The 24,265-nt window shown below is 55.9% G+C and overlaps 4 protein-coding genes across 5 annotated transcripts in view; 2 read left to right on the top strand and 2 right to left on the bottom strand.

The window, feature by feature from the left end:
• The window catches only part of GSC2 (goosecoid homeobox 2), a 2,358-nt gene extending 737 nt beyond the window's left edge, over positions 1-1,621 (top strand). Inside the window, exons 2-3 of the mRNA XM_040465106.1 lie at positions 1-223; positions 855-1,621. Of these exons, the coding sequence (XP_040321040.1) occupies positions 1-223; positions 855-959 (328 nt within the window). The 3' untranslated portion in view covers positions 960-1,621. The remainder of the gene's footprint in view (positions 224-854) is intronic.
• Positions 1,622-5,294: 3,673 nt separating this feature from the next.
• On the top strand, positions 5,295-14,762 carry ESS2 (ess-2 spliceosome associated protein). 2 transcript variants are annotated; one of them, XM_040465050.1, is made up of 10 exons: positions 5,298-5,465; positions 6,245-6,413; positions 6,501-6,602; positions 8,751-8,920; positions 9,034-9,151; positions 9,454-9,587; positions 10,304-10,406; positions 11,375-11,484; positions 13,461-13,576; positions 14,082-14,477. In XM_040465050.1, the coding sequence occupies exons 1-10, from the start codon at positions 5,334-5,336 to the stop codon at positions 14,359-14,361; spliced, it is 1,434 nt and encodes a 477-aa protein (XP_040320984.1). In that variant the 5' UTR covers positions 5,298-5,333; the 3' UTR covers positions 14,362-14,477. The 2 variants fall into 2 exon arrangements, with proteins under 2 accessions (XP_040320983.1, XP_040320984.1); XM_040465049.1 differs by lacking the exon at positions 11,375-11,484 and having other exon boundaries at positions 5,295-5,465; positions 14,082-14,762.
• Positions 14,763-16,391: 1,629 nt separating this feature from the next.
• On the bottom strand, positions 16,392-17,724 carry TSSK2 (testis specific serine kinase 2). The gene has a single exon (XM_040465101.1). It carries the CDS (start codon positions 17,598-17,600, stop codon positions 16,512-16,514), a length of 1,089 nt encoding a protein of 362 aa, XP_040321035.1. The 5' UTR covers positions 17,601-17,724; the 3' UTR covers positions 16,392-16,511.
• A 4,383-nt stretch (positions 17,725-22,107) lies between these two features.
• Positions 22,108-23,936, bottom strand: TSSK1B (testis specific serine kinase 1B). The gene has a single exon (XM_040465119.1). It carries the CDS (start codon positions 23,422-23,424, stop codon positions 22,315-22,317), a length of 1,110 nt encoding a protein of 369 aa, XP_040321053.1. The 5' UTR covers positions 23,425-23,936; the 3' UTR covers positions 22,108-22,314.
• Between the last annotated feature and the right edge of the window lie 329 nt (positions 23,937-24,265).

Below are 24,265 nucleotides of genomic sequence, written 5' to 3'. Positions count from 1 at the left end.
CCCCGCGGCGCCCTTGCCCTTGGCTGCGCCCACGGGAGGCCCGGGGGCGCTGCCCGGCACGGGCGGTCCCGGCCCGCAGCGGCGCACGCGGCGCCACCGCACCATTTTCAGCGAGGAGCAGCTGCAGGCGCTGGAGGCGCTCTTCATGCAGAATCAGTACCCCGACGTGGGCACGCGCGAGCGCCTGGCCGGCCGCATCCGCCTGCGCGAGGAACGCGTGGAGGTGGGTGCCCGCCCGCCAGACGGCGAGAGGGTCCGAGCGGGCTGGCTTCCTTCCTCCTTCTTTTGAAAAGATGGCCCTGGCGCGAAGGCGGGAGGCGCGGGAGGCCCGGGAACCGCAGTGGGCCGCAGGGCCGGTTCCGGGGCGAGGGCGGGCGGGGCAGGCTAGTGTCGGAAAGTGTCACTAGAACTGGAGGGGAGATAAGGCTAGTTTTCTTTAACTTTGGCTTAAACTTTTTAATTCCCCTGATAAATGAGACGCGCGTTCACGTGCCCGAATTTGGGAAGCTCGGAAAGAGCACCAAGCTGCAGAATGGGCGTCCGGAGCACCTTGGGGGGGGGGGGGGGGGGGGGAGGGCCCCCCGGGGGGGGGGGGGCCCGGGGGGAAAGGGGGCCCGCGCCCCCCCCCCCCGCCCCCCGCCGAGAGAGGGCTGGTCCGGGTGGGAAAGTGGTCCTCGTCCCGCAGCCCGAGCCGCAGCGGTTAAGAGACGGTGGGTGCCGCTGCCCCCGTGCCGTCTCTCCAGCCCTCTCCTGCCCGTATCCCTGTCGGGAAGCTCCCTGCCTGGTCCACTTATGAGGGTCCGGAGGGACGCGGGTCCCAGGACTGGATCTGAGCGGTCCCTCCTGCTCATCAGGTCTGGTTCAAGAACCGCCGGGCCAAGTGGCGACATCAGAAGCGCGCGTCAGCGACCTCGAGGCTCCTCCCCGGAACCAAGAAGCCCGCAAAGGAGAGCTGCTGATGGCTCTGGGAGCTACTCCCGGGCTTGGCCGGGTCCTTTGGGGCCGGCTCAGGGAGGGGACAGATCGACCCGAAATGGTGCTGACAGAGGACACCTCTTCCCGCCTGCAGGCTTCCTGCATCCTGCAGCTAGTGCTCAAGGCAGGAGCTTCTCTGCCAGACAGCAGAGAAGCTCCCGTGCCCACCCCCTGTGCCACCTGCCCCAGGAAAGGAGGGAACGCTGAGCATCTCCAGGTGCTCTCCTTTCCAGCGACTAGGGTCGGGGAGATTCCCCGGGAGCTGCAGCGGGGTGGGGGTGGGGGGTTGTTGGTTGCTGGGAGCAGGGCACAGAGCAGATAAGCTTCCTCAACTCCCCACCAACTCCAGGACAGGAACCATCCCCTTGTCAGGAGGGCCCAGAATCCTCCTCTCCCTCCTGGGGTATGCTGATGTCCCGCCTCTTCTCAGCATGGACATAGGTCTCTTGACATGGCCAAGGGGGTGAAGGGGGTGTTCTGTGCATTCTGGGGTTGTCAGCTCGCATGTCCTGCACTGGGCCTTCCTGTCCAGAGCTATAGGATAAGGACATTGGATGAGGTCATCTCCAGAAGCCCCCTACCCTGCCCCTTAATTCTGTGAGCCTTGCCTGGATACTGGGAAATAAACAAGCAACTACAAACGGCACAAAAGCAGTCCAAAGTTCGAAGTCCACCATGACTTCACTCCCACATCCAGGGGGTGGGGGCCAGCTGGTCTTGGGGAGCACAGCCCAGTGAGTCCTCAGTTTCTGTGCTCCCCAGCACAGCAGACTACCCCACAGATCATGGCCTGGCACCCTGGGGGTCTGCACTGGCCTTTAGGTACTGAATGGGTAGAGATCCTTGGCCTCCTCCTTCTGGGGGATTTACACGCTATGTGTCTGCCATCCTGTTGGGGCAAGAGGAGGTTTGACTGGGGAGGATGCACCACACCCCCTGCCACTGCCTTGGAAAATCTGTTTTCCTCTCCAACATCCCAGCCCTAGGGTGAAGGACAGTGTGAAAATGAGGCTTTCACTCTCCCCAGTAGGCCTGTACGGTGGGTTCAAGGCACCTAACACCATCATCTGGCTTGGGGACCATGTTCTGCCTCCTCACAGGTCCTGGAAGAAATTGGGGGATGGGGTATCTGAAAGGAGACACAGTCCATTCATTAAAGGTGCAGAAGCTGAGCAGGCATGACGTCCCCAGCCAGTGCTGCTCTAACACTGCCGGATGCCTCCAGGACAACAGCACTCACCTCCACCTCTCAGGATGCACACTTCTGGCTGTCACAAAGCTCTTTTCCCCCGAGCCCCGGCCTTATCCTTGGATACTGCCCAGCCCTCCTGCAGAGCTTCCCTGCAGTTTGGAACACCCTCATCTCTGGGACCCCAGCCCCCCATTGGCTCTTTGTCATTGTAGAGGGCAGCCATGATCAGAGCTCCATTTCAAGGGGCCAGTGGCTATACTGTCCTTCTGATTTCTCTCCTTTCTCTCTAGCTGTTCCTTGGCAGGTTCACCCCTACAAGCTGCCCGTTAACATAGGTGTCCTGCAGGCTGGACCCAGGCATGGCCCTCTCTTCTCCATTCTCTCCTTGCTTTATCACTGCCTCTTTTAGACTCCAATTCCCTTCTGTCTTCCACATTTACATCTCCAGCCCAGGCCTCTTCCCTTAACTAGATACTTCTGTCCATCTATCCCCTTGACCTCTCCATGTGGAAGCCCACTGTGCCTCAAAATCACCTTGTCCATGGCAAATTCTTCCCCTGTGCAAACCAGGTGCATGAACCAGAGGACTCGCAATTACCCACACCCCTCTTCTCCCTCACCCACCATCCCAGGCCAGCAGCAAATCCATTTTTCTTCCAAAAACAATCCCAGAAGCTATTTTTTCCCCAGCTTCAACAGTACCAACCTGATGAAAGTGCTGTCATCCCTTACCATGACCATTGTAGGTGCCTCCAGTCTTGTCCACCTGCAGCCACTCTGTTTCCTCTGTAATTCATTCTCCATAAAAGCCAGGGTGCAAGTTTGAACCTGCCTCTCCCCTGCCTACAGCACTCCAAGGGCTTTCCGTTGTTCTTTTTTTTTTTAATTTTTTTTTCAACGTTTATTTATTTTTGGGACAGAGAGAGACAGAGCATGAACGGGGGAGGGGCAGAGAGAGAGGGAGGCACAGAATCGGAAACAGGCTCCAGGCTCTGAGCCATCAGCCCAGAGCCTGACGCGGGGCTCGAACTCACGGACCGCGAGATCGTGACCTGGCTGAAGTCGGACGCTTAACCGACTGCGCCACCCAGGCGCCCCTTTCCGTTGTTCTTAAAGATAAAACTCACTGTGACCCATGAAGCCCCATGCAGCCGGCCCCTGCCCATCTGGCATCATTTCATACCTCACTGCTCCTTGCAGTCTGTGTGTATCAAAAGCTCTCTTTTGCTGCAAGACCTTTGCACCTGCTTTTTCCCTCTTCCTGGTCAGTGTCTGTTCATCCTTTGGATCTGCAACCATTTCTGGCCCTGGGGAGACTTCCCCTCACTGCCCCCTAGGTAAGATTCCCCAACAACAAACTTTCTTTCTTTCTTTCTTTCTTTTTTTTTTTTAACACCTGTCTGCTGCAGTGTTTTAAAGATTTTTAAGTTTATTTATTTTGAGAAAGAGAGAGATTGAGGAAGGGGCAGAGAGAGGGAGAGAGAGAATCCCAAGCAGACTCTGTGCTGTCAGCACAGAGCCCGACCTGGGGCTAGAACTCACAAACTATGAGATACTGACCTGAGCCAAGATCAAGAGTCAGACACTAAACCAACTGAGCCATCTGGGCCACACACTCCAGCCCTGCCCCGTTGCAATTTTATGCTTGTTTGTGGGATGATGCAACTAGTGTCTGTCTTCGCCATTTGACTGTCAGTTCCACAGGGCAGGAATCATCACCATGGGGTTTCCCAGTGGGTGAAGGAATGGCTGCCTATTGTACTAAATCATTCCGGGGAAGAACTTACTTGTTTGATGTAGTTCACAACCTCTTTTGGAGAAGAAATGATCATTTTTGAAAAAAGCGGGCAATTTTCTGGTCCATTTCAATGAAAGTTAGTCCGCTTCTGGGAAGCCCACTCGTGTTCAGGAATTGAATATTTTTTTTAATATTTATTTATTTATTTTAAACTTTTAAAAACATTTTTTTAACGTTTATTTATTTTTGAGACAGAGAGAGACAGAGCATGAATGGGGGAAGGTCAGAGAGAGAGGGAGACACAGAATCTGAAACAGGCTCCAGGCTCTGAGTTGTCAGGACAGAGCCCGACGAGGGGCTCGAACTCACGGACTGAGAGATCATGACTTGAGCCAAAGTCGGACACCCAACCGACTGAGCCACCCAGGCGCCCCAGATGTTTACTTATTTTTAAGAGAGAGAGAGAGAGAGATCACAAGCGGGGGAGGTGCAGAGAGAGAGGGTGGGTACAGAGGATCGGAAGCAGGCTCCTGCTGACAGTAGAGAGCCTGATGCAGGGCTCAAACTCACGAACCCTGAGATCATGACCTGATCTGAAGTTGGACGCTTAACGGACTGAGCCACCCAGGCGCCCCAGGAACCGAATAATTAAAAAAAATTTTTTTTAATGTTTATTTATTTTTCAGGGAGACAGAGACAGACTGTGAGTGGGGGAGGGACACAGAGAAAGGGAGACACAGAATCTATAGCAGGCTCCAGGCTCTGAGCTGTCAGCACAGAGCCCGATGTGGAGCTCGAACTCACAAACTGTGAGATCATGACCTGAGTCGAAGTCAGACGCTTAACCAAATGAGCCACCCAGGCGCCCCGGAACGGAATAATTTTTAACCAGACATTTCTTTATTGGACCATTGCATTTTTCTTTTCTTCTTTTCTTTTTTTTTTTTTTTTTTTGTTGTTGTTAGATAACTATCAAGAAGAAATTGTCTTAGTGGTCTTTTCTGGTATAAAGTTTGAATAAAACCTTTGAAACGAGTATATAGCCAAAATGTGTTTTTGTTAATGATATAGAAGCATACCCAATGATTATTTTCGAGAAACCGGAATTTCAAGGCCTTTCAATTTAGCAGTGCTGGAATTTTTCAGGATCAGAGTGAGTGACACGCCCCTTAGCCTACCACACCATAGCGCCCTCTGGTGCCCATAGTCCAGATTCGGAGGACCAGAGCGGGGAGGGGCAAAGACTACAACTCCCATAAGGCCCAAGGATTATAATGGCGTCACCACGGAGCGCGGGCTGGTCTTCAAAATGCGCAGCTCTTCCATTGGTGGGTTGTTGCAAACGCCTGCGCAGCTGGCGCAGTTCCGCCCCCGCCGTCTCCGGACCCTGTTACGTCCCTGTGCCGCCCGAGCGGCCCTGGGATAGCGATGGAGACGCCCGGCGCATCAACCCGGGCCCTGCTGCTCCCTGCCGCGTCCGGGCCCCGGAGGAAGCGCGCGGCAGGGGAGTCGCTTGCGACGAGCAAGCAACGGGTCCTGGACGAAGAAGAGTACATCGAGGTAAGACCTCGATGAAGACGCTAGCGAATTCTAGGTCCCTTCCCCGCCTCGCGCTCTTCTCGGGCCCCTCCTCTCGGGTCGTGGCAGTCTCGTCCCCTCGCGGAGGTGGAGCAACTTGAGTCCGTGCTTTTGGGGTGTGGGCAGTTGGAGAGCCAAATAAGAACAGTTCAGAGTGAGGTGTCTTGATGGGGGAGGCACTAGTAGTGTTGTTAGAGGAGAGTGAGGGCGGTTTATTAAATTTGGTTTTATTAAATGTGGAAGGATGGTAGCAAAGAAGACTTTCTAACAGAGCTGTTTGTTTTTGGGAAGCCTCTGGGACAGACAGGCAGGTGGCATTAGTGGACAGCTAGGTGCACAGACGTGCAGCCAGGAGCAAGGTCTGGCTGGAGGTACAGATTTGGGAATCTCAACCACTGCTACTGGTGGGGGTGACAGGCTGAAGTCATCCAGGTAAAGGGTTCAGATTGGAAATAGGAGGTTACAGGTGGAATGAAGGTGGCAACACCCACCTTGGTCCAGCTAGTGTGGAGGTGGAGCCAGTAAAGGAGAATGAGAGTGACCAGTGAGGGGAGAGAGAAGGGTTTCATAGAAATCAGGTGAACGTTTAGTAATGTTAGGTGTTGCATTAGATCGCAAGGGTTGCTCATCGTCATTGGAAAGTGCAGGTAACCTCAGAAGATCATTGGGTTGGACAGAGGGCATCAGCAAGGACCTTAGCATGTACATTGGTAGACGGAGAGACAGGTGTGAACTATGACTTTTATTCTGACTTCTGACAGGGCCTCCAGACAGTCATCCAGAGGGACTTCTTTCCTGATGTAGAAAAGCTGCAGGCCCAGAAAGAGTACCTGGAGGCTGAGGAGAATGGAGACCTGGAGCGGATGCGTCAGATTGCCATCAAGTTTGGCTCTGCCCTGGGCAAGATGTCCCGAGAGCCCCCACCGCCCTGTAAGAGCAACAGTGGGTGGCTGAGAGGGGAACTCCTCCTGAGCCGATGCCTTGGACTGGCTCTAATCCCTACCCCCTTCCTTCTAGATGTGACTCCAGCCACATTTGAAACCCCTGATGTGCACACAGGCACCGGAATGGTGGGCAACAAGCCCCGGGGCCGGGGCCGAGGCCTGGAAGATGGCGATGGTGAGTGAGCGGTTGGGTTTGTCTAGAGTCTTATCCTATGTGGCCCTGAGGGGCTGGTTCAGAGGCAGATCACATCTTGTCCCTGAGGGCTCTGTTTGCTTACATAGCAACCCACGGCGCCAAAGAGCACTGGTCTAGGAGACAAGATCTGGGTCCAGCTCCCAAACACAGGGCAGTTCTCTGAGCCTCTGGTCCTCCTCTGTGGAATGGAAATCTTGCTACCTCTCTCACCAGCCTGCTCACTGTGTGCCAGCCCAGTGGGCTTCATGGGCCTTGGAGGGCCCCTTTTCTACTGTCTCCTTACAGTGCCTCAGGGCCTCTGCACTTGTGTCTTCAGAGTTAGTCTCTTCCCCTGGATAGCTGCACATCTCACACCTTCTCTCCCCTCAGGTCTCTGCTCAGATGTTACCCATTCAGGGAAACCTTTCCTGACCACTGTCCCCCCCCCCCCCCACAACGTGAAGTTACATCACCTTTCATGCATGCTGCCTTCCTGCTTGGCTTTGTTTTCTCACTGCAGGACATGGCACCTAAAAAGGCATTTCTCTACGTATTGCTTCTTCTCTCCACAAGAGCTTCTTTGTCTCACCTCTGTGTGTATACTTTGCATCCAGAACAGTACACGGTGTGTTGTGGGAATAGAACAAATGAAAGAGTTGTCTTCCTCAGTGCATGTATTGGGGATCGTGACATGTTCCAACTTTATGAGGGATTTTTTTCTAGGAAAGAGCATTTTGCGTCCTGTTGGACATGACTATACTACGTGCTACAGGACTTTCTCATGATCAGTTGATTATTTTGTTCTTAGTAGAACATCAGTGCTCAGACAGATAAGATGCTGTTCTCTACCAGGTTCTAGTGTGCAGTGCGTTGTGTGTCTACACGGACAAAATATTTTCTGCTTCAAAATCCAGCTCTTTGTGGGGCCCTGGGTGGCTCAGTCAGTTATGTATCCAACTTGGGCTCAGGTCATGATCTCTCAGTTTGTGAGTTCAAGCCCCACATCGGGCTCTGTGCTGACAGTTTGGAGCCTGGAACCTGCTTCGGATTCTGTGTCTCCCTCTCTCTCTGCCCCTCCCCTGCTCGTGTTCTGTCTTTCTCTCTCTCAAAAAAATAAATAAAATGTTAAAAAAAAAATTTTTTTAAGTCTACTTCTTTGTGCCGTTACCGTGGTTTGTCATGTTGTGTCCTTGGAGTTTGATTCTCTACTGCAACGTGGCAGATGCATCACAGGCAATTTGCAGATTCCTTTTCTTTAAATACACGTTGTTAGTATATCTAAGAATCATTTCGGTGACCTAAGTGGTAGGTACCATCATCATTCACATTCACAGGTGAGGAGGCCGAGACTCAGGAAAGGAGGTCTCAGGGCTTGTTGGTGGTGGAATGGGGTTTGAGTTCTCTTTCTGCCTCTGGGTCTTGAGCTTTTAGCCAGTGTACTTTGTTCAGTCTAGGAGTCTGTGTGTGGTCAGGACTCAGCAGAATGGGAGACAAAGCTCTCCACCTAATGGGCCTGCTGAAGTGTGTACCACTGTGCGCAGTGCGATGGGACCTCAGTAGGGGTGCCCCTTTCTACAGCGGTGGGAGGGGCAGCTGGAGTCGCGGCCCAGTGCCTGTGAGGCCCCATCTAGAGTACTGGATCATACGGGGTCCCTGCCATCAAAGCCTGCTAGCAGGTTAGGGGGCTTAGGTGACAAACCATCCACCTGTGGCACAGATACCAGGAAGGGAGGAGCAGGCAGGGTAAGAAAACCCAGGGATGGAGGGAGAGCTTGGGGCTCTGAAGGTGGATCCTACAGGATCAGCACAATTTTGGCAAGGCAGGACCTGACTGTGATCACCTGCCTTTTCTGTAGCCCCTGGATGTCACTCTTCTGGTCTGAGTCAGACATAACATTTCACCTGACATCCAGCAGTTGAGGAGAGCCCCTGAGTGCTCCCTGGGCAGTTGGCAGGGGGAGAGGGGGGTTGATTCTGCCCCTAGGAGGGGAATTGTCTGATGGTGTGGGCTCTCATCAACAGACCCGCAACCAGGGTGAGGGTTCCATCTCTGCTTATGAGGTAGCCTGGTTCCTGAGATCTTGTGACTGCAAAGCAGTGTTGATGCTGTTTGTGATTCTGTGTCATCCCACCTATGCTCCTGAGCAGGAGAGGCTGGAGAGGAGGAGGAGAAGGAGCCCCTGCCCAGCCTGGATGTCTTCCTGAGCCGGTATACAAGTGAGGACAATGCCTCCTTCCAGGAGATCATGGAGGTGGCCAAGGAGAAGAGCCGGGCACGCCACACATGGCTCTACCAGGCCGAGGAGGAGTTTGAGAAGGTGTCTTTGGGTACAGGGGCACAGGCATCCTCTGTCAGGATGGAGGGAGTCCTGGGGCCAGGGGCACAGTGCCTGGGCACCTCTCTGACCCTCACTTTTCCCCTGTGATGCAGAGGCAGAAAGATAATCTTGCACTTCCGTCGGCAGAGCACCAAGCCATTGAGAGCAGCCAGGCCGGTGTGGAGACCTGGAAGTACAAGGCCAAAAACTCCCTGATGTACTACCCAGAGGGTGAGCAGGCAGGGCTGGCAGGTGGCATGGCATGGGACAGTGTGTTTGGATCTGCCCTTAGGGTGTGTGTGTGGGTCTTTGCTCCCTAGCATACTGGGCCTCGGAGGTGCCCTGGTCTGTCTCGGGGCAGAGGAGCCTGTGTGTTGTCAGTGAGACAGTGAGGCCGTCCCCTGCTTTACTAGGCCCCGTGCTTCTGTTTACTGGGGAATGACTTAGTCTCTACCTCAAGCCTTGAGTGCAGGGCAGTAATGGGGACTCCCCACCCCCTCTGACACCGCTGCCATCTTGTCTCCACCTGCCAGGTGTCCCTGATGAAGAACAGCTGTTTAAGAAGCCAAGGCAGGTGGTGCATAAGAATACTCGCTTCCTCAGGGACCCCTTCAGCCAGGCCCTGAGCAGGTCCCAGCTGCAGCAGGCCGCCGCCCTCAATGCCCAGGTGAGTGGCAGGGGCTGGATGTGGGCACAACCTCTCTGATCTTGGCTGCCTTCATTAAATTAGTACCGTTCTTGGGTTTGGCAGAGACTAGCAGCGTGGGAGTATTTGGAGCTCCTGTGCGGCAGGGTCCTGAGCCTTTTCTTGACTGTATGGGCTTCTACTGGGGCCAGAGATGTTTGGTGGTCAGTTCTGCCCCTTGTCCCTGGAGGACAAGGACATGAGAGAAGAGACGCTGCTGGGAGCCAGTCCAGTCTGGCCAGACCCACACCTCTGTACCAGGCAGGGCAGGGGTAGGTGGGGTGCGCAGGCTGGGGCGCAGTGAGGCTTGGTGGGGCAGACAACAGGGGTTTCTGGGCCTGGGTGTCATGGTGCAGTGGTGACTCCAGGAGAGGGAGAGGCAGGAAGTGAGGAGACTGTTTTGTAAGCTTCTATAGGTACCTGTGGGAAAGAGGTCAGAGCACATGTGTGCCAGTGGTCAGTGTAGTTTCCTGGGGGGGCCTAAGTCGGTAGTCCCCGAAAGCAGCTTTTGTGGAGTCTGGCCTGAGACCAGAAGGAGGGGAAGCTTCTCTTCTGATACCTGCTCTGACAGGTCCTCAAAATCTTTGCAGCGGCCAGGGTTCTTCTCTCTCCAGCTGTTCCTGTGCATTTGCCCTTCAGCTAGCTGGCGGGAGCAGGCTTGGCTCCCCCTTAACACTGGTCTGTCTTGTTTGTTCCAGCACAAACAGGGCAAGGTGGGCCCTGATGGCAAAGAACTGATCCCCCAGGATTCCCCCCGAGTGGGCGGATTTGGATTTGTTGCAACCCCCTCTCCTGCCCCTGGTGAGTAGTGGACCCTCTGTCAAGCTGGCCCCCTGATAGGACTGCCTGTGGGGAGGTGGGCTGCTCAGTTGGCTCTTGGCACCCTTGACATTTCCCCATGTCTGCCCTGTGCCTCATATGACTCAGAGACCCAGTGTCCCACCTGTGCAATGACAGGGCTGAATGGGGCTATGGGCGGGCTGGATTCTTAGGGAGACCTGATTTGAGATGTGTGAGTCCCAGCCCATTCAGCCGGGCAGTCTTCGTGACTTGCCCTGAGCTTAGCAGGACAGACTGGTTTTGCTGGGGACCAGGGGTGTCGGGGCTCTACTGGACAGACTGGCTGCGGCAAGCATGCTTAAGGGCATGGGGAGGCTGGGCAGGGGGAGGCTAAGTGTAGGGGCATAGGGAAGAAGCTCTGGGCTCCAGCCCTGCGTGACCTCACACAGGAGATTTATGAGACTTGGGGACAATCTCATGGTGCAGGTGGTGTCCTCCTGCTCTCCCGAGCATCGTCCTCTGTATTTTGGGCTGCTGGTTGCTGTGACATAGGCCAGGGTATATGGAGGCACTACAGGTTTGTGCAGGGTCCTGGGAGGTTTGGGTGCTCTGAAAGCCCCCAAGTGTCTCTCCACCTTGGGGTGGCATGCCATAGCAACTTCTAGGCGGCTCCCCTGGCCATGTGCTAGGATGGGGGCCTGGCTGACCCAGCCTGGCTTCTCTGGGGAGCCCTCTTCCCAGGCTAAGCTCCACAGCTGTAGGGGCCTGGGCTTGCCTTGGGCTCAAAGTAGCCTTGGCATTGTCATCTCAGAGGGCAGAGGTACCAGGTCCCAGAGTCCCAGGGAAGGAGAGTGGGCCAACTGCCAACCTTGGTGTATGTTAGCTGGGATGCTCATGGTGGGAGCTGGCTGTTGTAGGAGAGAGGGCCTGGCAGGACCCCCACCCAGATCCCCTGGCCTGAGGTAACTGTGGGCTCTCTCCATCCACAGGTGTGAACGAGTCACCGCTGATGACCTGGGGGGAGGTTGAAAACACTCCCTTGAGAGTGGAAGGATCTGAGACCCCCTATGTGGACAGGACGCCAGGGCCAGCCTTCAAGGTGAGTCATGGTGAGGGGAGCTCAGGTGCGACCCTGAGAGGGCATGTGGTCCTCTGAGAACTTGTAGCTCAACACACAGAGGATGAGCTAGCTCCCACTGGTCAGACTAGAGCCTACTGAAGGGCCAAACCATGCTCCAGGCTGCATACCTGCACAGGTACTGCACTTCAGAATAGGGCCAGAGCACTGAGGACAGGTGTGGTTGGACGGAGGGATTCGGGTGTGAGGTCAGGGCACCAAAGCCATGGCCCTTTGAGTCTGCAGGCCTGTGGACCGGGGAGGGCCCCAGAACCCCAGTGTTCTGTGGGATGTGGTTTGTGTTTACAGAGAGGGGGGTTGCGTGTTTACAGAGAGAGGACTCTGGTTACAGGAGAGCATGAATCAGGAGGCACTTGTTATTTAGAATTTGTCAGAGTGGGGGAGTTATGAGGCCTGGAGCAGGTAGGGAAGGGAAGCTAAGTGCCAGATGGTTTGTATAGCTGGGATGGCCTAGGATGGTGTGGGGCCCCAGAGAGGCTTTGGGAGGGCAGCGTGCTCTGGTCTGCACAGTTTGTTGGGGAACCCGAGTGACATAGTTTAGAATGTGAAGGAAGAGAAGTCGCTGGAAGCTGGGAGCATGCTGTCCTGTTCTTGGGGTGCTGGGCCAACACTCCCAACGTGGAGTGCTAGGAGATCACAGCAGGTGGAGGTCAGTGATGTTGCAGAGGGCAAAGGGTTACATCATATGCCTTGAAACCCCAAAGAGTCAGACACAGAATTTGGGATTAATGTAGGTCTGTTGCATGGGGAGCTGGGTCACACATGGTCTTGAACTGGCCCCTCTAAACGCTTGCAGTGGTCAGTTTGAAGTGCAACAGAAAAAGAGGTCTCATTCACTATAGCAGCAGAAATTTAGAACGACTAGCAATAATTAAGCTCTTGTAAAGAAACCACAGGCGAGTGCTGCAGACTTACGTAAGGAAAACTGCTGGAGCGTGCGGGCCCCACCGGGAGGCCTCCCTAGCATAGCTCCGCTCATTCTCCCCCTGAGAAGCAATGCATGTCTAGACAGAACGTGCGCAGAGGATTTTGGCCCCTTGGTTCTTAAACTTGCCTGGCACACAAGGATAACCAAGGAAAACTGAAGAGAGGAATGACAGGGAGGAGCGTGTGCCGGCAGGTGTTAAGGCATGCCACAGGTATAGGTGTGTCAGAAGTCTGCCCCTGGTCCTAGAGCCTATGGGGCAGTAGGGAAGAGATTCTGAACAAACCTTCGTCCAAATCAGAATTCAGGGTACACGAGAGATAACAGCTCAAATTGTGCTGAGTCGTAGAGTATGTGGAAATGAAGTTCTTGATACATAAGATGGAACGAGTTCCTGGAAGCAGAAATATTAAGTATATAAGTCAATGTAAGACACTTAGAAGAAAATAATAGTATTTAATCTGATTTTAAGGTAGGAAGGGTTAGATCTTAAGGGAAGTGAGGTTTAGTTTATACTGTACAAAGTGATAAACTTAAATACAGCAAAAAAAAAAAAAAAAAATGTAAGAGAAACTGAAAGCAAATAACTGAGAGGGAATTTGTATGGCATAGCTTAATGTAACTGATGTGGGTAAAACACTAAATAATGAACAAGCACTTTAATAGAAAAAAAGAGGCCAAGGATGTGTCTTGGGAAGTTCTGCAAAGAAATACAGAAGGTCAATAGATGTTAAACAGAAAGCTGTTTACTCTGGTAGTCACAGAGAAGCCGATTCAGAAAGACCCCTTTCTTTCCTAAAAGACTGTCAGAGGTTCATAAGTTGGCAGTGCTGGCTTTTAGGGGTCCGTGAGGACAGGCAGGTGGGCAGTTCAGGCAAGCTTTTTGGGGGGCTTTTAGGAAGGTGGCAGTGGGTTGTGAGGATCATGGGGGCCACGAAAAGAGGCAGGTGCCCCACCAGCAAGGGACTGCCTGACTCGGTGGCAGGCTACCCACAGACTTGCTGTCATGTAGATCTTGGAGCCAGGCCGCAGGGAACGGCTGGGGCTGAAGATGGCCAACGAGGCTGCAGCCAAGAACCGGGCCAAGAAGCAGGAAGCCTTGAGGAGAGTGACGGAGAACCTGGCCAGGTGAGGCGTGGCTGACCTGTGTGGGTGGGGGTCTCTCCCTGCTCCCACATGGCCCCACCCCCTGCATATGGATGCACAGTGTGCAGGGCAGGCCCAGGCGTTCTGTAGTGGGTCCTATAGCAGCTCCTCTGGTCCAGGGCATGGCCTGTTTGAACCAGGATGCAGGGTCCCTCTCCGTCTTTTCCTTCTTCAGCCTCCTTGGCACAACCCTTAGAGACACCTTTGGGCCCCTTGTCCTGCTATGAGCTCCTGTCAGCGCTTTGGAAACAGGTGTATCATTCTCCTTGGAGAGAGTTGAGGTCCATCCCAGCCCCACAGCCAAGGGCAGCACTACCGCTGAACCTTAAGTTTGACTACACTGCTGTGTGCCAGGCCACCTGGTATCCTCAGCCTGTAATGACCATGCATCTCCCATGTATCTTCCTGTGGGGCCATGGGAGGCCCTGCTGCGGTGGTGCCCACATGGGCCTAATGGTGCCTCATTCACCCACTTCTTCCATCCCAGCCTCACCCCCAAAGGCCTGAGCCCAGCCATGTCTCCAGCCCTGCAGCGCCTCGTGAGCAGGACGGCCAGCAAGTACACAGACCGGGCCCTGCGGGCCAGCTACACCCCATCTCCAGCACGCTCAACCCACCTCAAGACCCCAGCTGGTGGGCCCCAGACCCCCACGAGCACGCCGGCTCCTGGCTCTACAGCACGCACCCCCCTCAACCAAGATCCAGCCTCCATCACGGACAATCTGCTACAACTCCCTGCCCGGCGCAAAGCCTCAGACTTCTTCTAGGGCCAGGCCCGGGTCGGGCCTGTGGAAGCTTTGTGGAGCCTGCAGGGCAGCTGCCCACTCAGCAGAGGACTCCGGCCTTCTGGGGACCCAGGCCCGGGCCAGAAATGGTGACTGTCCCAGGAGCCACAGAAGAGATGCCGTGCCTCAGCCAGACTGGTACAAAACTTGGCCCTCACAGCCTTTGGGGTGCATCCCACGGTCTTGTTCGTACTCTTTTCTATCAACCGCCTGTCTGTTTTTATTTAGCTGTCATTAAAGAGCACCTAGCACCATCTGGCAGGCTTCTGTGTCCGGCCTGCTCTGCACGGCCCTTAGGCGGCCCTCGTGCCTACAGCACGGTCTCAGGACTGCAGGCCTTCCTGGAAGGAAGCTTCTGGGTGAGGTGACCCTTGGAAGACCAGGGTGTCTGGCCTTTCTTGCCACTACCTACATTTCTTTCTGTGGTACCCCCGAGGCTTGGAACCTGCCCTCTGGGCTGAGCTCACAGCACATTGGGCCCTGCCCCCCAAGTTCTTTCCCTCTGAGGGAAGTAGGGAATCCTTGAAAGTTTCCATGTCCCTCATGTTCTACTGGGGCTCTGGGTCCAGGTCTCCAGCCTCCCCAGCCAGGCCCAGCCCTTGTGGTTTGCTGGTGACAGGGCTGCACAGGTCCTACGTGTCAGACGGCCCCTCACGTGAGGCACCTTCCCAGTGGCCTCAGCGTCCCCTCCAAGTACCTGGTCTCCAGCTCAGATGGGGCAGGGCTGTCTCTGTCTTCCTGCCCTTCCATCTCCCAGTGCTCTAGGCGCTGCCTTCCATACCCTGCTGAGTCACTAGCAGGAGCCGTGGGTAACAGTAACCTGGGTCACCGTGTCAGAAGCAGTGGGGCCAGGTCCCATGCAGACCCCATAGCACCATGTGCACTACAGGCCACACTTGCCCATGACCCAGAGGGCTTTGGTGCCCAGGCCTCCTAGGGCTGCTTCACAGGGAGAGGGGGGACCCAAGCTGGCTCCCAGATGGGTCTCTTCGGGCCTCAGGTAGGGTCAGGTTGTGCCCTTCTAGGGGTTTGCACTGCCCAAGAAAGACAGCCTGGAATCTACTCAGACCACAGTCTTTCTCTTCTTGAGTGTGCCCAGCCCTGCACTGGCCGTTGTCTTGGGTTGTCCCGCATGGGTCCTGGCCGCCTCCATGAGTGCCATGTTCCCTGAAGGCTGGCGTGGGCTTGTTGCTTGCCTGGGCACCCACTAGCCTGTGCTCCTCAATTCCTGTCAGCTCCCAGGGGGCTGAACCCCAGCCAAGCCCTGCAACTCACCAGGGGGGTGGGCCCCCCCCCCCCCGGCCGCCCCCCCCCCCCCCGGGGGGGGGGGGGCCAGAAAAGTGTGGCCTTTGGTGCTTTTCCCCCACAGGGAAGGGTGGGCATAGGACAGAAAAGCATAGAGGCAGAAGTCTGAGTGGAATGTGAGTGAGATACAGAGGGAGATGCTGTCCAGGCAAGGCCACCTAAGGTCAAGCGCTGGCCCCCTTGAGCACTGGCTGGTGTGTGGGGTGGACGGGATGGGGTGGAGAGGGTGTGAGTGAGAGGTCTGGGCTGGGGCTATTCCAGCAGATGAAAGGGCACTCGAAGGGCTGAGGTCACTGGTCTCAATCACAGCCATGGAGGGAGCAGAGTACATGGAGAAAGGGGCTGTCTGAAGGAGCAGGATGGGGTCAGGGTCAGGTGGACCATGCTGTGCCTGAGCAGGAGAGACACAAGCAGCTGGCCAGCCTGGGAGGCGCTGGGCCCCGGGGCAGGTCAGAGGGAGACAGTGAGGACCTGGGAGTGGATTGCAGCTGAGGTCTTCTTGCCCACAGGGCCTCGCTGTAAGTCTGCCTGTGCACCCCTGTGCTGGAGACCCCCACGCCACAGGGAGGGTGGTTGCCTGAGTCCTAGAGAAAAAGACTCCTCAGGGGCCACTCTTGATGCATGTATACACTTTGTGGTTTATTTGGTGGTCAGTAATTAATGTTTTTGCTACTAAGTGGAAGAAAGCTAATAGAACATAATCAAAATAGTGGTTTAATTGACAGATTTTATTTGTTCCTTGCACCTGTGCCTTCTTAGCTCCTACCTGCCTATTTAGTTTATGTGGGTGCACACCATGCACCACGCCCCCCGGGCCCTTAGCACCGCTAGGTGCTTGCTTTCCCCACCTCGGCTCCGGTGACATGATGATCTTTTGCCTTGGAGGTCTCAGCCAGCCTGTCGTCCACCCTGTCCTCATTCTCAGGCACCACCAGCAGCCGGTGCTGGGTTTTGGCCCCCAGCTTGTGGTCAGGCAGGTGTTCGGGCTGGTGCTCGGGGCGAGAGGCTGGCCGGGTGTCCAGTTTGCACTGGGTCTGGTACTTGCCCTCACCCTCCCTCTTGAAAGAGGCAGAAGACATGGCTTTGGGCTTGGGGGGCTGTAGCCATGAGTGGCTGAGAATCTCGTCAATGTGCAGTCGCCGGTTGACGTCCGGCTGCAGGATTCGGTAGATGAGGTCCTTGCACTCACCCGTCAGGTTCTTGGAGCGGGGGAAGTCCACGCGGTGCTCCTTCTGGATGCGCAGCATCTTCTTGATGTCAGAGTCATTGTAGGGCATGGAGCCACAGACCATGATGTAGAGGATCACGCCCAGGCTCCAGATGTCATACACCTTGGGCTGGTAGGGGATGCCCTGCAGCACCTCAGGCGCTGCATAAGCCGTCGACCCACAGAAGGTCTTGCTGAGGATGATGCGGCCACTGCCGTCCCGCGGGCAGTGCTTGGAGAAGCCAAAGTCAGAGAGCTTGATGTTGAAGTCCTTGTCAAGGAGGAGGTTCTCGCACTTGAGATCTCTGTGGACAACGTCCAGATCGTGGCAGTACTTGACAGCCGAGGAGAGCTGGCGGAACATCTTACGAGCCACGTCCTCGTGCAGCGCTCCCCGACACTTGATGAACTCAAGGAGGTCGCCCTGGACCCCGAGCTCCATGACGATGTAGATGCGGCCATCAGAGGTCTCAAAGATCTCATACGTCTTGATGATGGAGCGGTGGTTGACAGTTGCCAGGATGTCCATCTCCCGAGGAAGGAATCTCTCCACAAAGTCGGTGGGTGTCTTCTTGCGGTCGATGATCTTGACCGCCACGTTGAACTTGAGGCGCTCAGAGTAGGCAGATTTGACTTTTGCATATGAGCCCTTACCAAGATTGATGCCCACGATGTAACCTTTCTTCCTTAGGACCGCGGCATCGTCCATGGTGCCAGGTGTGGCTGGCGCCGCTGCGCTCTACATCCCCTCCCCACGTGGGCCAGCGGGCATTGTCCTCATTTACACTGTGAGGAGCTGTCTGGCTGGGCTGAGCCTGGACTTGGAGGGGTGTAACGCTCAGCATTGTCTCTGCGTGACTTCAGCATGTGAAGTCATAAAGCCAGGCTGCCGGGAGTGGGGACTGAGTTGGGTGAAAACGGGGCCCCTGGAACCCTTGGAAGCCAGGCTGGCCCAGCAGGAAGGAAGTCAGTACCCAGGACTGTGGTAACCCTCCCTGCTCCTCCTCTTCGCTGTGGCTTCCTTGTCATGAGTCAGGCCCAAGGGAGGGCTGCCCAGGCCAAGCCAGAGTGCCAACCCCATGCCCATTTCCTTCTCCTGGCTGTGGGGACCGACACTGCATTGGTCCATGTCTCACTAGGGCTGATTTCCTGCAGCTTTTTGGGGTATGAAAAAAACCTTCTCTAGGGCTGGTATCCTTGGAATCGGTGGCACCTGGGAGGGATGGCCCTGGTCTGGCCAGGCTGGCTGCTGTTCCTAGCCTTATGAATGAGAGCAGCTCCTGTTTTGGGTAGAAGGCTGGGGAGAAGAGTGCTATTGTGGCGGGCAGGGCCTGTGTGGGCAGGAAGGCAGGCAGAGCTCTGGGCCCCAGACTGACAAACGCATGTTCCGAGGGCTGGGGCGTGCATGGAGGATGGGCTGGGCCTTGGTCAGGTAGAGGAGGTGATGAGGCATCCAGGCAGGGAAGAGCCTGGGAGAGGTGAGGGCTTGTTCTGAGAATGGCTGAGTCCCACAGTCTGGAGTGAGGTGGAGGAGAAGGGAAGTGGCTGCTTTGCCCTGAGTGGTGGGCAGTCATTGCAGGGCCTGGGGCCGGAAGAGCCATGACCCAAGTCACATTTCAAGATGGTCCTTGGCAGAGTGCATAGAGAATGGGCTTCAGGGTAAGTGGAAGCCAGTGCCTTTGACCAGACAAGAGGAGGATGCACCAGGGTGGCCCTGTGGGGACTGGGTGCCAGAGAGAGACAAAGAGTCTGGTGCACTGGTCAGTGCATGGGCAGAGCCTTGGGTGGAGCTTTGCTGCTGGGGGTCCTGATAAGAGTAGGCACCTGGATGAGGAGGGGATCCTGAATTTGTGAGGAGTGGGCATGATGTGGGCTGGTGCAACCCTGATGTAGCACCGTTTGCATCTCTAGAGCTGTTTTTTGCACCTGAAAGCAACATGAAAACCCTTTTGTTTTTGCTTTGGGAACTGGGGCATCCTATGTGTGTCTCCTTGGGTAGTTTGGAAGCCCTGCTGCTTATCTGTTCTCCATCACAGGCATCCCGTGCCCACACATAGCTCGCTGCCAGGGTGGGTGTGCCACGTGCTCATGTTCAGGGGGGTGGGAGAGGAGGCCTGCCTCTATGTGGGTGGTTGGAGGGGATGTGATGAAGGACCCAGTGTGCAGCTGATCTACAGGGCCCTGCCAAGTTGATGAGGGGTAGGACGTGCCAGGCAGATGTGCCACCTTAGCTGGAGCACAGCCGTGTGGACATACCTGGGGCACGTGGGGAGCTCCCTGCATCTGGAGGTTCTTGTGGAAGATCTCAGGGGCAGGGTAGCCAGAGTCCAGATGCCAGCTAGGAGTGACTGCCTTCCAGCTGCCACGGCTCCCCTGAGGCCTGCTCCCAGCTCTTGGGAGCTCCTGTTACAGTAGCTTTAGCTTGATGCCTGCTTCCTCCTGGGACGTCTTTGGTCATTCCTTTGCGTCCCAGAAGGGGTTGGCTGTGAGGATTTGCAGGCCAGGACCCAGGAGCGTGACAATCTCCCCTGCCTTTCTCCTGCACTCCCAAATGTGTTATCTGGGGGTACCCCCTGCATATCTGCCTTTTTGGCTGACTCTACCAACCCACCCACTTTTCCTTGTTTTGTGGATCCTGCTCCCTCACACTCTGCCCTTGCCTGGGACAGCGTGACCTCTGCGGTTCTTGGGGACGTGGTGGAGGAGGCACAAGCTGAGCTGCCGTGACGGCGAGCAGATGGCATCACCCAGCACATGCACATGGAGGCAGGCATGGGAAGGGAATGGGAAGTGCTAGATCGGACCTGGGGCCTCCAGGGGTACTCCCAGCCTGCAGCCCTGCGCATGTGAGACCTGCAGACTCTCAGTAGGCCACTTCCCTCTGAGTTTCGGTTTCCTCTGTTTCTCCACTCACCCCATTGGCACTTGAGGGTTGGTTCCGGATGCTGGAGTTCACTGATGAAGCAGGCCCATGCTTTCCTGAAGTCCAGAGGACAGGGAGCTTCAGTGTCACATGAACAGCGCGAGTGCCCGGTGGTGGCTGTGCCATGACACGGGAACATGGGGCTGTGAGGAAGAAACTGGGGCTGGATTTGGGGAGGCTGGGAGGGCTGAGGTCTGAGGAGCTGGTCACATGGAGGAGGACAAGGACCTGCTAGAGGATGTGATAGTTTGAAGGGACACAGGGTGGTGGGGGTGTGCAGAGGCAGGAGGGAGCGCTGCAGACCATGGAGGCCATGGTGAAGGTCTTGATCGTAAAGCCTTGGGGAGGGTCACTGATGGGGTCTGAGCCAGGGCTGACCCCAGTGAGTTGAGCGGCTCACAGGTGTGGCCCCCTGGGAAGGGGTGGGCTTCAGTCACTTGGGCTGCCACTCTGTGCTGTGTGATTTCAGGTAGTTGCCCACCTTCTCTGAGCTGTCTCCCCACCTGTAAAGCATACAGTAGATGCTCCTTCCTGGGGCCCCTCCTGCCCAGGCTTGCCTTGTGGCTGGGCTGTAGTCAGTTGCTCCCAGGACCTCTTGCTGCATATCCTCCACTGCCTCCATGTGGCCACAGATGACCAAGCAGAGGAGGTCCATGAGCCACTCCTCAGGATGTCCCCACTCCAGCCAGCCCCATGTGCTCTGGAATTTTACTCCACCACCAGATGAGCTGTATGACTCTGGGTTCCTAGAGCCTCTGGGAAAAATTGGGTGGTTCCTCTGGTATTACCCAGGGCCTGTTCTGTGCCTGTACCTTGGCACTCACAGGCCTGCCCCAGAAGAGTTTATAGTGGAGCTGCCAAGTCCAGAAAGCTTTGTGGAGGCCACAGCCCCTCGGCTGATCCTGGAGACATGGGCAAAGTCTGCAGGGATGCATCCACAAGCATGATGATGGCATGTGTGTGTTGGGGGTGTGAGTATGGGGGGTGGGGGTGCTGGGAGGCCAAGAGGAGCCAGACCTGGGATGCCAAGGCCAAGCACTGAGATCCTTCCTGAGGGCAGTGGGATCCAGACTGTGTGCAGGAGGCGGCTGTAGCCACTGGAGAAGTGACAGGGCAGGTAGAGGTAGCTGAGCTGTGTGTTCCCATACACAGGAGCATGGAGATAGGAAGACAGAATGTGTGAAGGTGGCTGGGGGGTGGGGGGGCCAAGAGGAGAGATGGAGCGGATGTGGGGAGGGGTACAGAGAGAGCAGGGCCAGGGCACTCACAGGACCTCACTTCTCCCGGGGCTTGGGGTTAGGGTCTTTCCAGGACAATGACATGGGCAGGGGAGGGGTAAGTCTGAAGGCTCTTGTCCTCTTGATGTGTCAAACCTGCAGATCCACACGAGGTTGTCCAGAGTGAGTGCGGAACAGTCAGGGAAAGGGGCTGCCGTGGCTGAAGTGAGAAGAGCCTGAGAATGAAATGGGTGGGCCTCACAGGACAGAGTAGCCAGTGGTGCTAAACGCTGGCCTCCTCTCTCTACGGGACACCTATGGCCATAGGGGACAGGACTGCATTGTGAGCACACTTGTCCTCTCTCCTCACCAATGTCTGCTTCTCCACTCTGGCATGGATCATCAACCCTGGGGGCAGGCTGGGGACTAGAAGGGAAAGAGAGGTAGTCAAGGCCATACAGTGACTGTGGGACAGGCAGGCTGGGTGGCACTGGGCCATCCAGTGCCCCACCCCCCACCACTTCCTCTGGGCAGGGAGAATGACCAGGGGCAGATGACTCAGGGCAGGTCCAGAACTGGGTGCTGGTTGGCCATGGCTAGTAGACAGAGCAGAAGAAACGAGTTGCCTAGCAGGGTGGGGAGCTCAAGAGGGGTTGAGAAGCTGGTTCACCTGCTCCCTGCAGGGCACTTCCCCACCGGCAGCCTTGAGGAGGCAGTGGCACTGGGGTGCTGAGGGCCCGGACCCTCAGCCCCAACTGCAGACGGAGCCCTCTGCCTCCCGCTCCTCTGCTGCAGGCAGCCACCTTGCCCTTCGCTATCCTGTCCTCTCTGTGCCCCCTCCCCTTCCTCAGCACCATGCTCATGGCCTCCCTCTTGAAGTAGCATCTTCCTAGCTCAGCTCTTTGCTCTGGTCCAGAGCCTGAGGTCACAGTTGGGGTTGGGCACACTGGGATTTATTTTCCCAAACTGGAGGTGAAGTGCAGTGTGATCTGAGAGTGGGGAGCTGGCGGGGGTGGGGTGGGGGGAGTGCAGGATCCTTTCCTTGGATGACTGCAGTCAGCTGGGGCAAAGACATCCACTTTGGAGTCTGCACTAATATTTATTGCTTTTTTAGCCATGTGGGTTACCAAGTTCAAAGGAAAGGAGAAGGAACTGATGAAAATAGTGGCTCATCCAGGACAGTTTTCCTTCTTTGGCTTGTCCCTTGGCTTCTTTGGAGCTCAGGCTCAAAGCCATGAGCTCTGCATCATTCCCTGCCAGTCCCCTGGGCCGAGAGAGGCTCGCTAGGTGTGTGCCTCTGGAGGCCGTGAGGGAACCCCCTCCTCTGTTTCCCTGCTTTGCAGCTCGCCATTAAGGCCCGTGGGATCTGACTGCCTTGACACCCGCATTTGCATCGTCTCATCAGGTTTTGACTCGGACTGTATCTCAGGCCGTGTCTCGGACCGTGCTTCCTCCTGGAGCTCCAGCTTGGTGGCTGGGGTATCAGGAGTATCAGGGGTCCACGAGGGCTCAGCACCCCGGGAGCTCTCCCCCTCCTCGTTGATGACTCCAGAGGACAGGCCCTGTGCCTTGGGCTGCACCCAGCAGTGGCTGAGGATCTCCTCGATGTGCAGCCGCCGGTTGATGTCCGGCTGTAGCAGGTGGTAGATGAGGTCTTTGCACTCGCCCGTCAGGTTCTTGGAGCGGGGGAAGTTGATGCGGTGCTCCTTCTGGATGCGCAGCATCTTCTTGATGTTGGAGTCATCGTAGGGCATGGAGCCACAGACCATGATGTAGAGGATCACACCCAGACTCCAGATGTCACACACCTTAGGCTGGTAGGGGATGCCCTGCAGCACCTCGGGTGCTGCATAAGCTGCTGACCCGCAGAAAGTCTTGCTTAGCATCAGTCGGCCACTGTCATCCCTCGGGCAGCGCTTGGAGAAGCCAAAGTCAGAGAGCTTGATGTTGAAGTCCTTGTCGAGGAGGAGGTTCTCACACTTGAGATCTCGGTGGACAATGTCCAAATCATGGCAGTACTTGATGGCTGAGGAGAGCTGGTGGAACTTCTTGCGAGCATCATCCTCGTGCAGGGCTCCCCGGGTTCTGATGAACCCGAGGAGGTCGCCCTGGACCCCGAGCTCCATGATGATGTAGATGCGGCCATCAGAGGTCTCAAAGATCTCGTAGGTCCTGATAATGGAGCGGTGGTTTAGCGTGGCCTGAATCTCAATTTCCCGGGGAAGGAATTTCTCCAAGAAGTCCGTGGGGACTTTCTTGCGGTCGATGATCTTGACCGCCACGTTGAACTTCAGGCGCTCAGAGTAAGCAGACTTGACTTTTGCATACGAGCCCTCTCCCAAATTTATCCCCAGGATGTAGCCTCGTCGCTTGAGGATGGCAGCGTCATCCATGGTGCCGGGAGCGCCCAGTGCCTCTGAGGCTGCCCTCTACATCCCTGCGGGACATGGGCCAGTGGCGTCCTTATTTACACTGTGGACAGAGAGTCCTCTGGGCTGGCTGGGCCTGCTGTTCCTGCCTCCTAGAGGCCAAGACTCTGGGGTGGAATGTTGAGCATCGTCTCCCAGGTGACTTCAGTGGGTGAAGTCATAAAGGAGGAGTGCTCTGGGGGAATGAGGCTCTGGCCTGAGCCACTTGGACTTGGAACCCTGGAAGACCAGCCAGTGGGCTGAAACAGACCAATGGCCAGTGAAGAGTGGCCTTGCACTTGGCTGGGACCCGAGATACAAGACGGCTGTGGGGAACACATCAGTGTGCTGGTGCTTCCAAATCAGGAGCCAGACCTGCTTGTGGGGCTGATTATTGCCACCTGAGGCATCCCAGGGAATCCAGGGCAAATGGTCCTATTAGTCTGCATCCCGGAAGGAAAACTAAAGACATACTCAAGTTAAGGGCAGTTTGAAGAGTTTATAAATTCATCTTTCTTACAAAGGTGGGAACTGAGTGTAGGGTAACCCAAGGGTAGTAACAGACCCCTGGAAGGGAAGGTGGGTCACTGGAACCTGGGAAGAGTGTAGAGGACCACCTTGAGAGAGGCAGTGACCTCAGGTGGAAGCTGCAGTGACCCCACAGGGAGGGAGCTAGGGAAAAATATCCCTGATCTCTTTTCCCTCCCTTCAGCTCTGGAGGTCCTTGGTGGTGTCTACACAGGAAATCTGCAGGCCATGTATCTGGGCCAAGGGTAGAGGTGGATCAGGATGGGCAAAAACTCCTGTGCAGTGACTGCAATTTCAG

The sequence above is a fragment of the Herpailurus yagouaroundi genome, unplaced genomic scaffold (genome assembly GCF_014898765.1).
Source record: "Herpailurus yagouaroundi ecotype Mexico unplaced genomic scaffold, PumYag 545, whole genome shotgun sequence".
Taxonomy (NCBI): Eukaryota; Metazoa; Chordata; class Mammalia; order Carnivora; family Felidae; genus Herpailurus; species Herpailurus yagouaroundi.
This window is presented reverse-complemented; position numbering and strand designations above follow the sequence as displayed.

Coding starts and splice junctions, on each gene's coding strand:
- ESS2 (XM_040465049.1), top strand. CDS start 5,334: ATGGAGACGCCCGGCGCATCAACCCGGGCCCTGCTGCTCCCTGCCGCG. Junction 6,603..8,750: donor AGGCCTGGAAGATGGCGATG/GTGAGTGAGCGG, acceptor GCTCCTGAGCAG/GAGAGGCTGGAGAGGAGGAG. Junction 8,921..9,033: donor CCGAGGAGGAGTTTGAGAAG/GTGTCTTTGGGT, acceptor CCTGTGATGCAG/AGGCAGAAAGATAATCTTGC.
- TSSK2 (XM_040465101.1), bottom strand. CDS start 17,600: ATGGACGATGCCGCGGTCCTAAGGAAGAAAGGTTACATCGTGGGCATC.
- TSSK1B (XM_040465119.1), bottom strand. CDS start 23,424: ATGGATGACGCTGCCATCCTCAAGCGACGAGGCTACATCCTGGGGATA.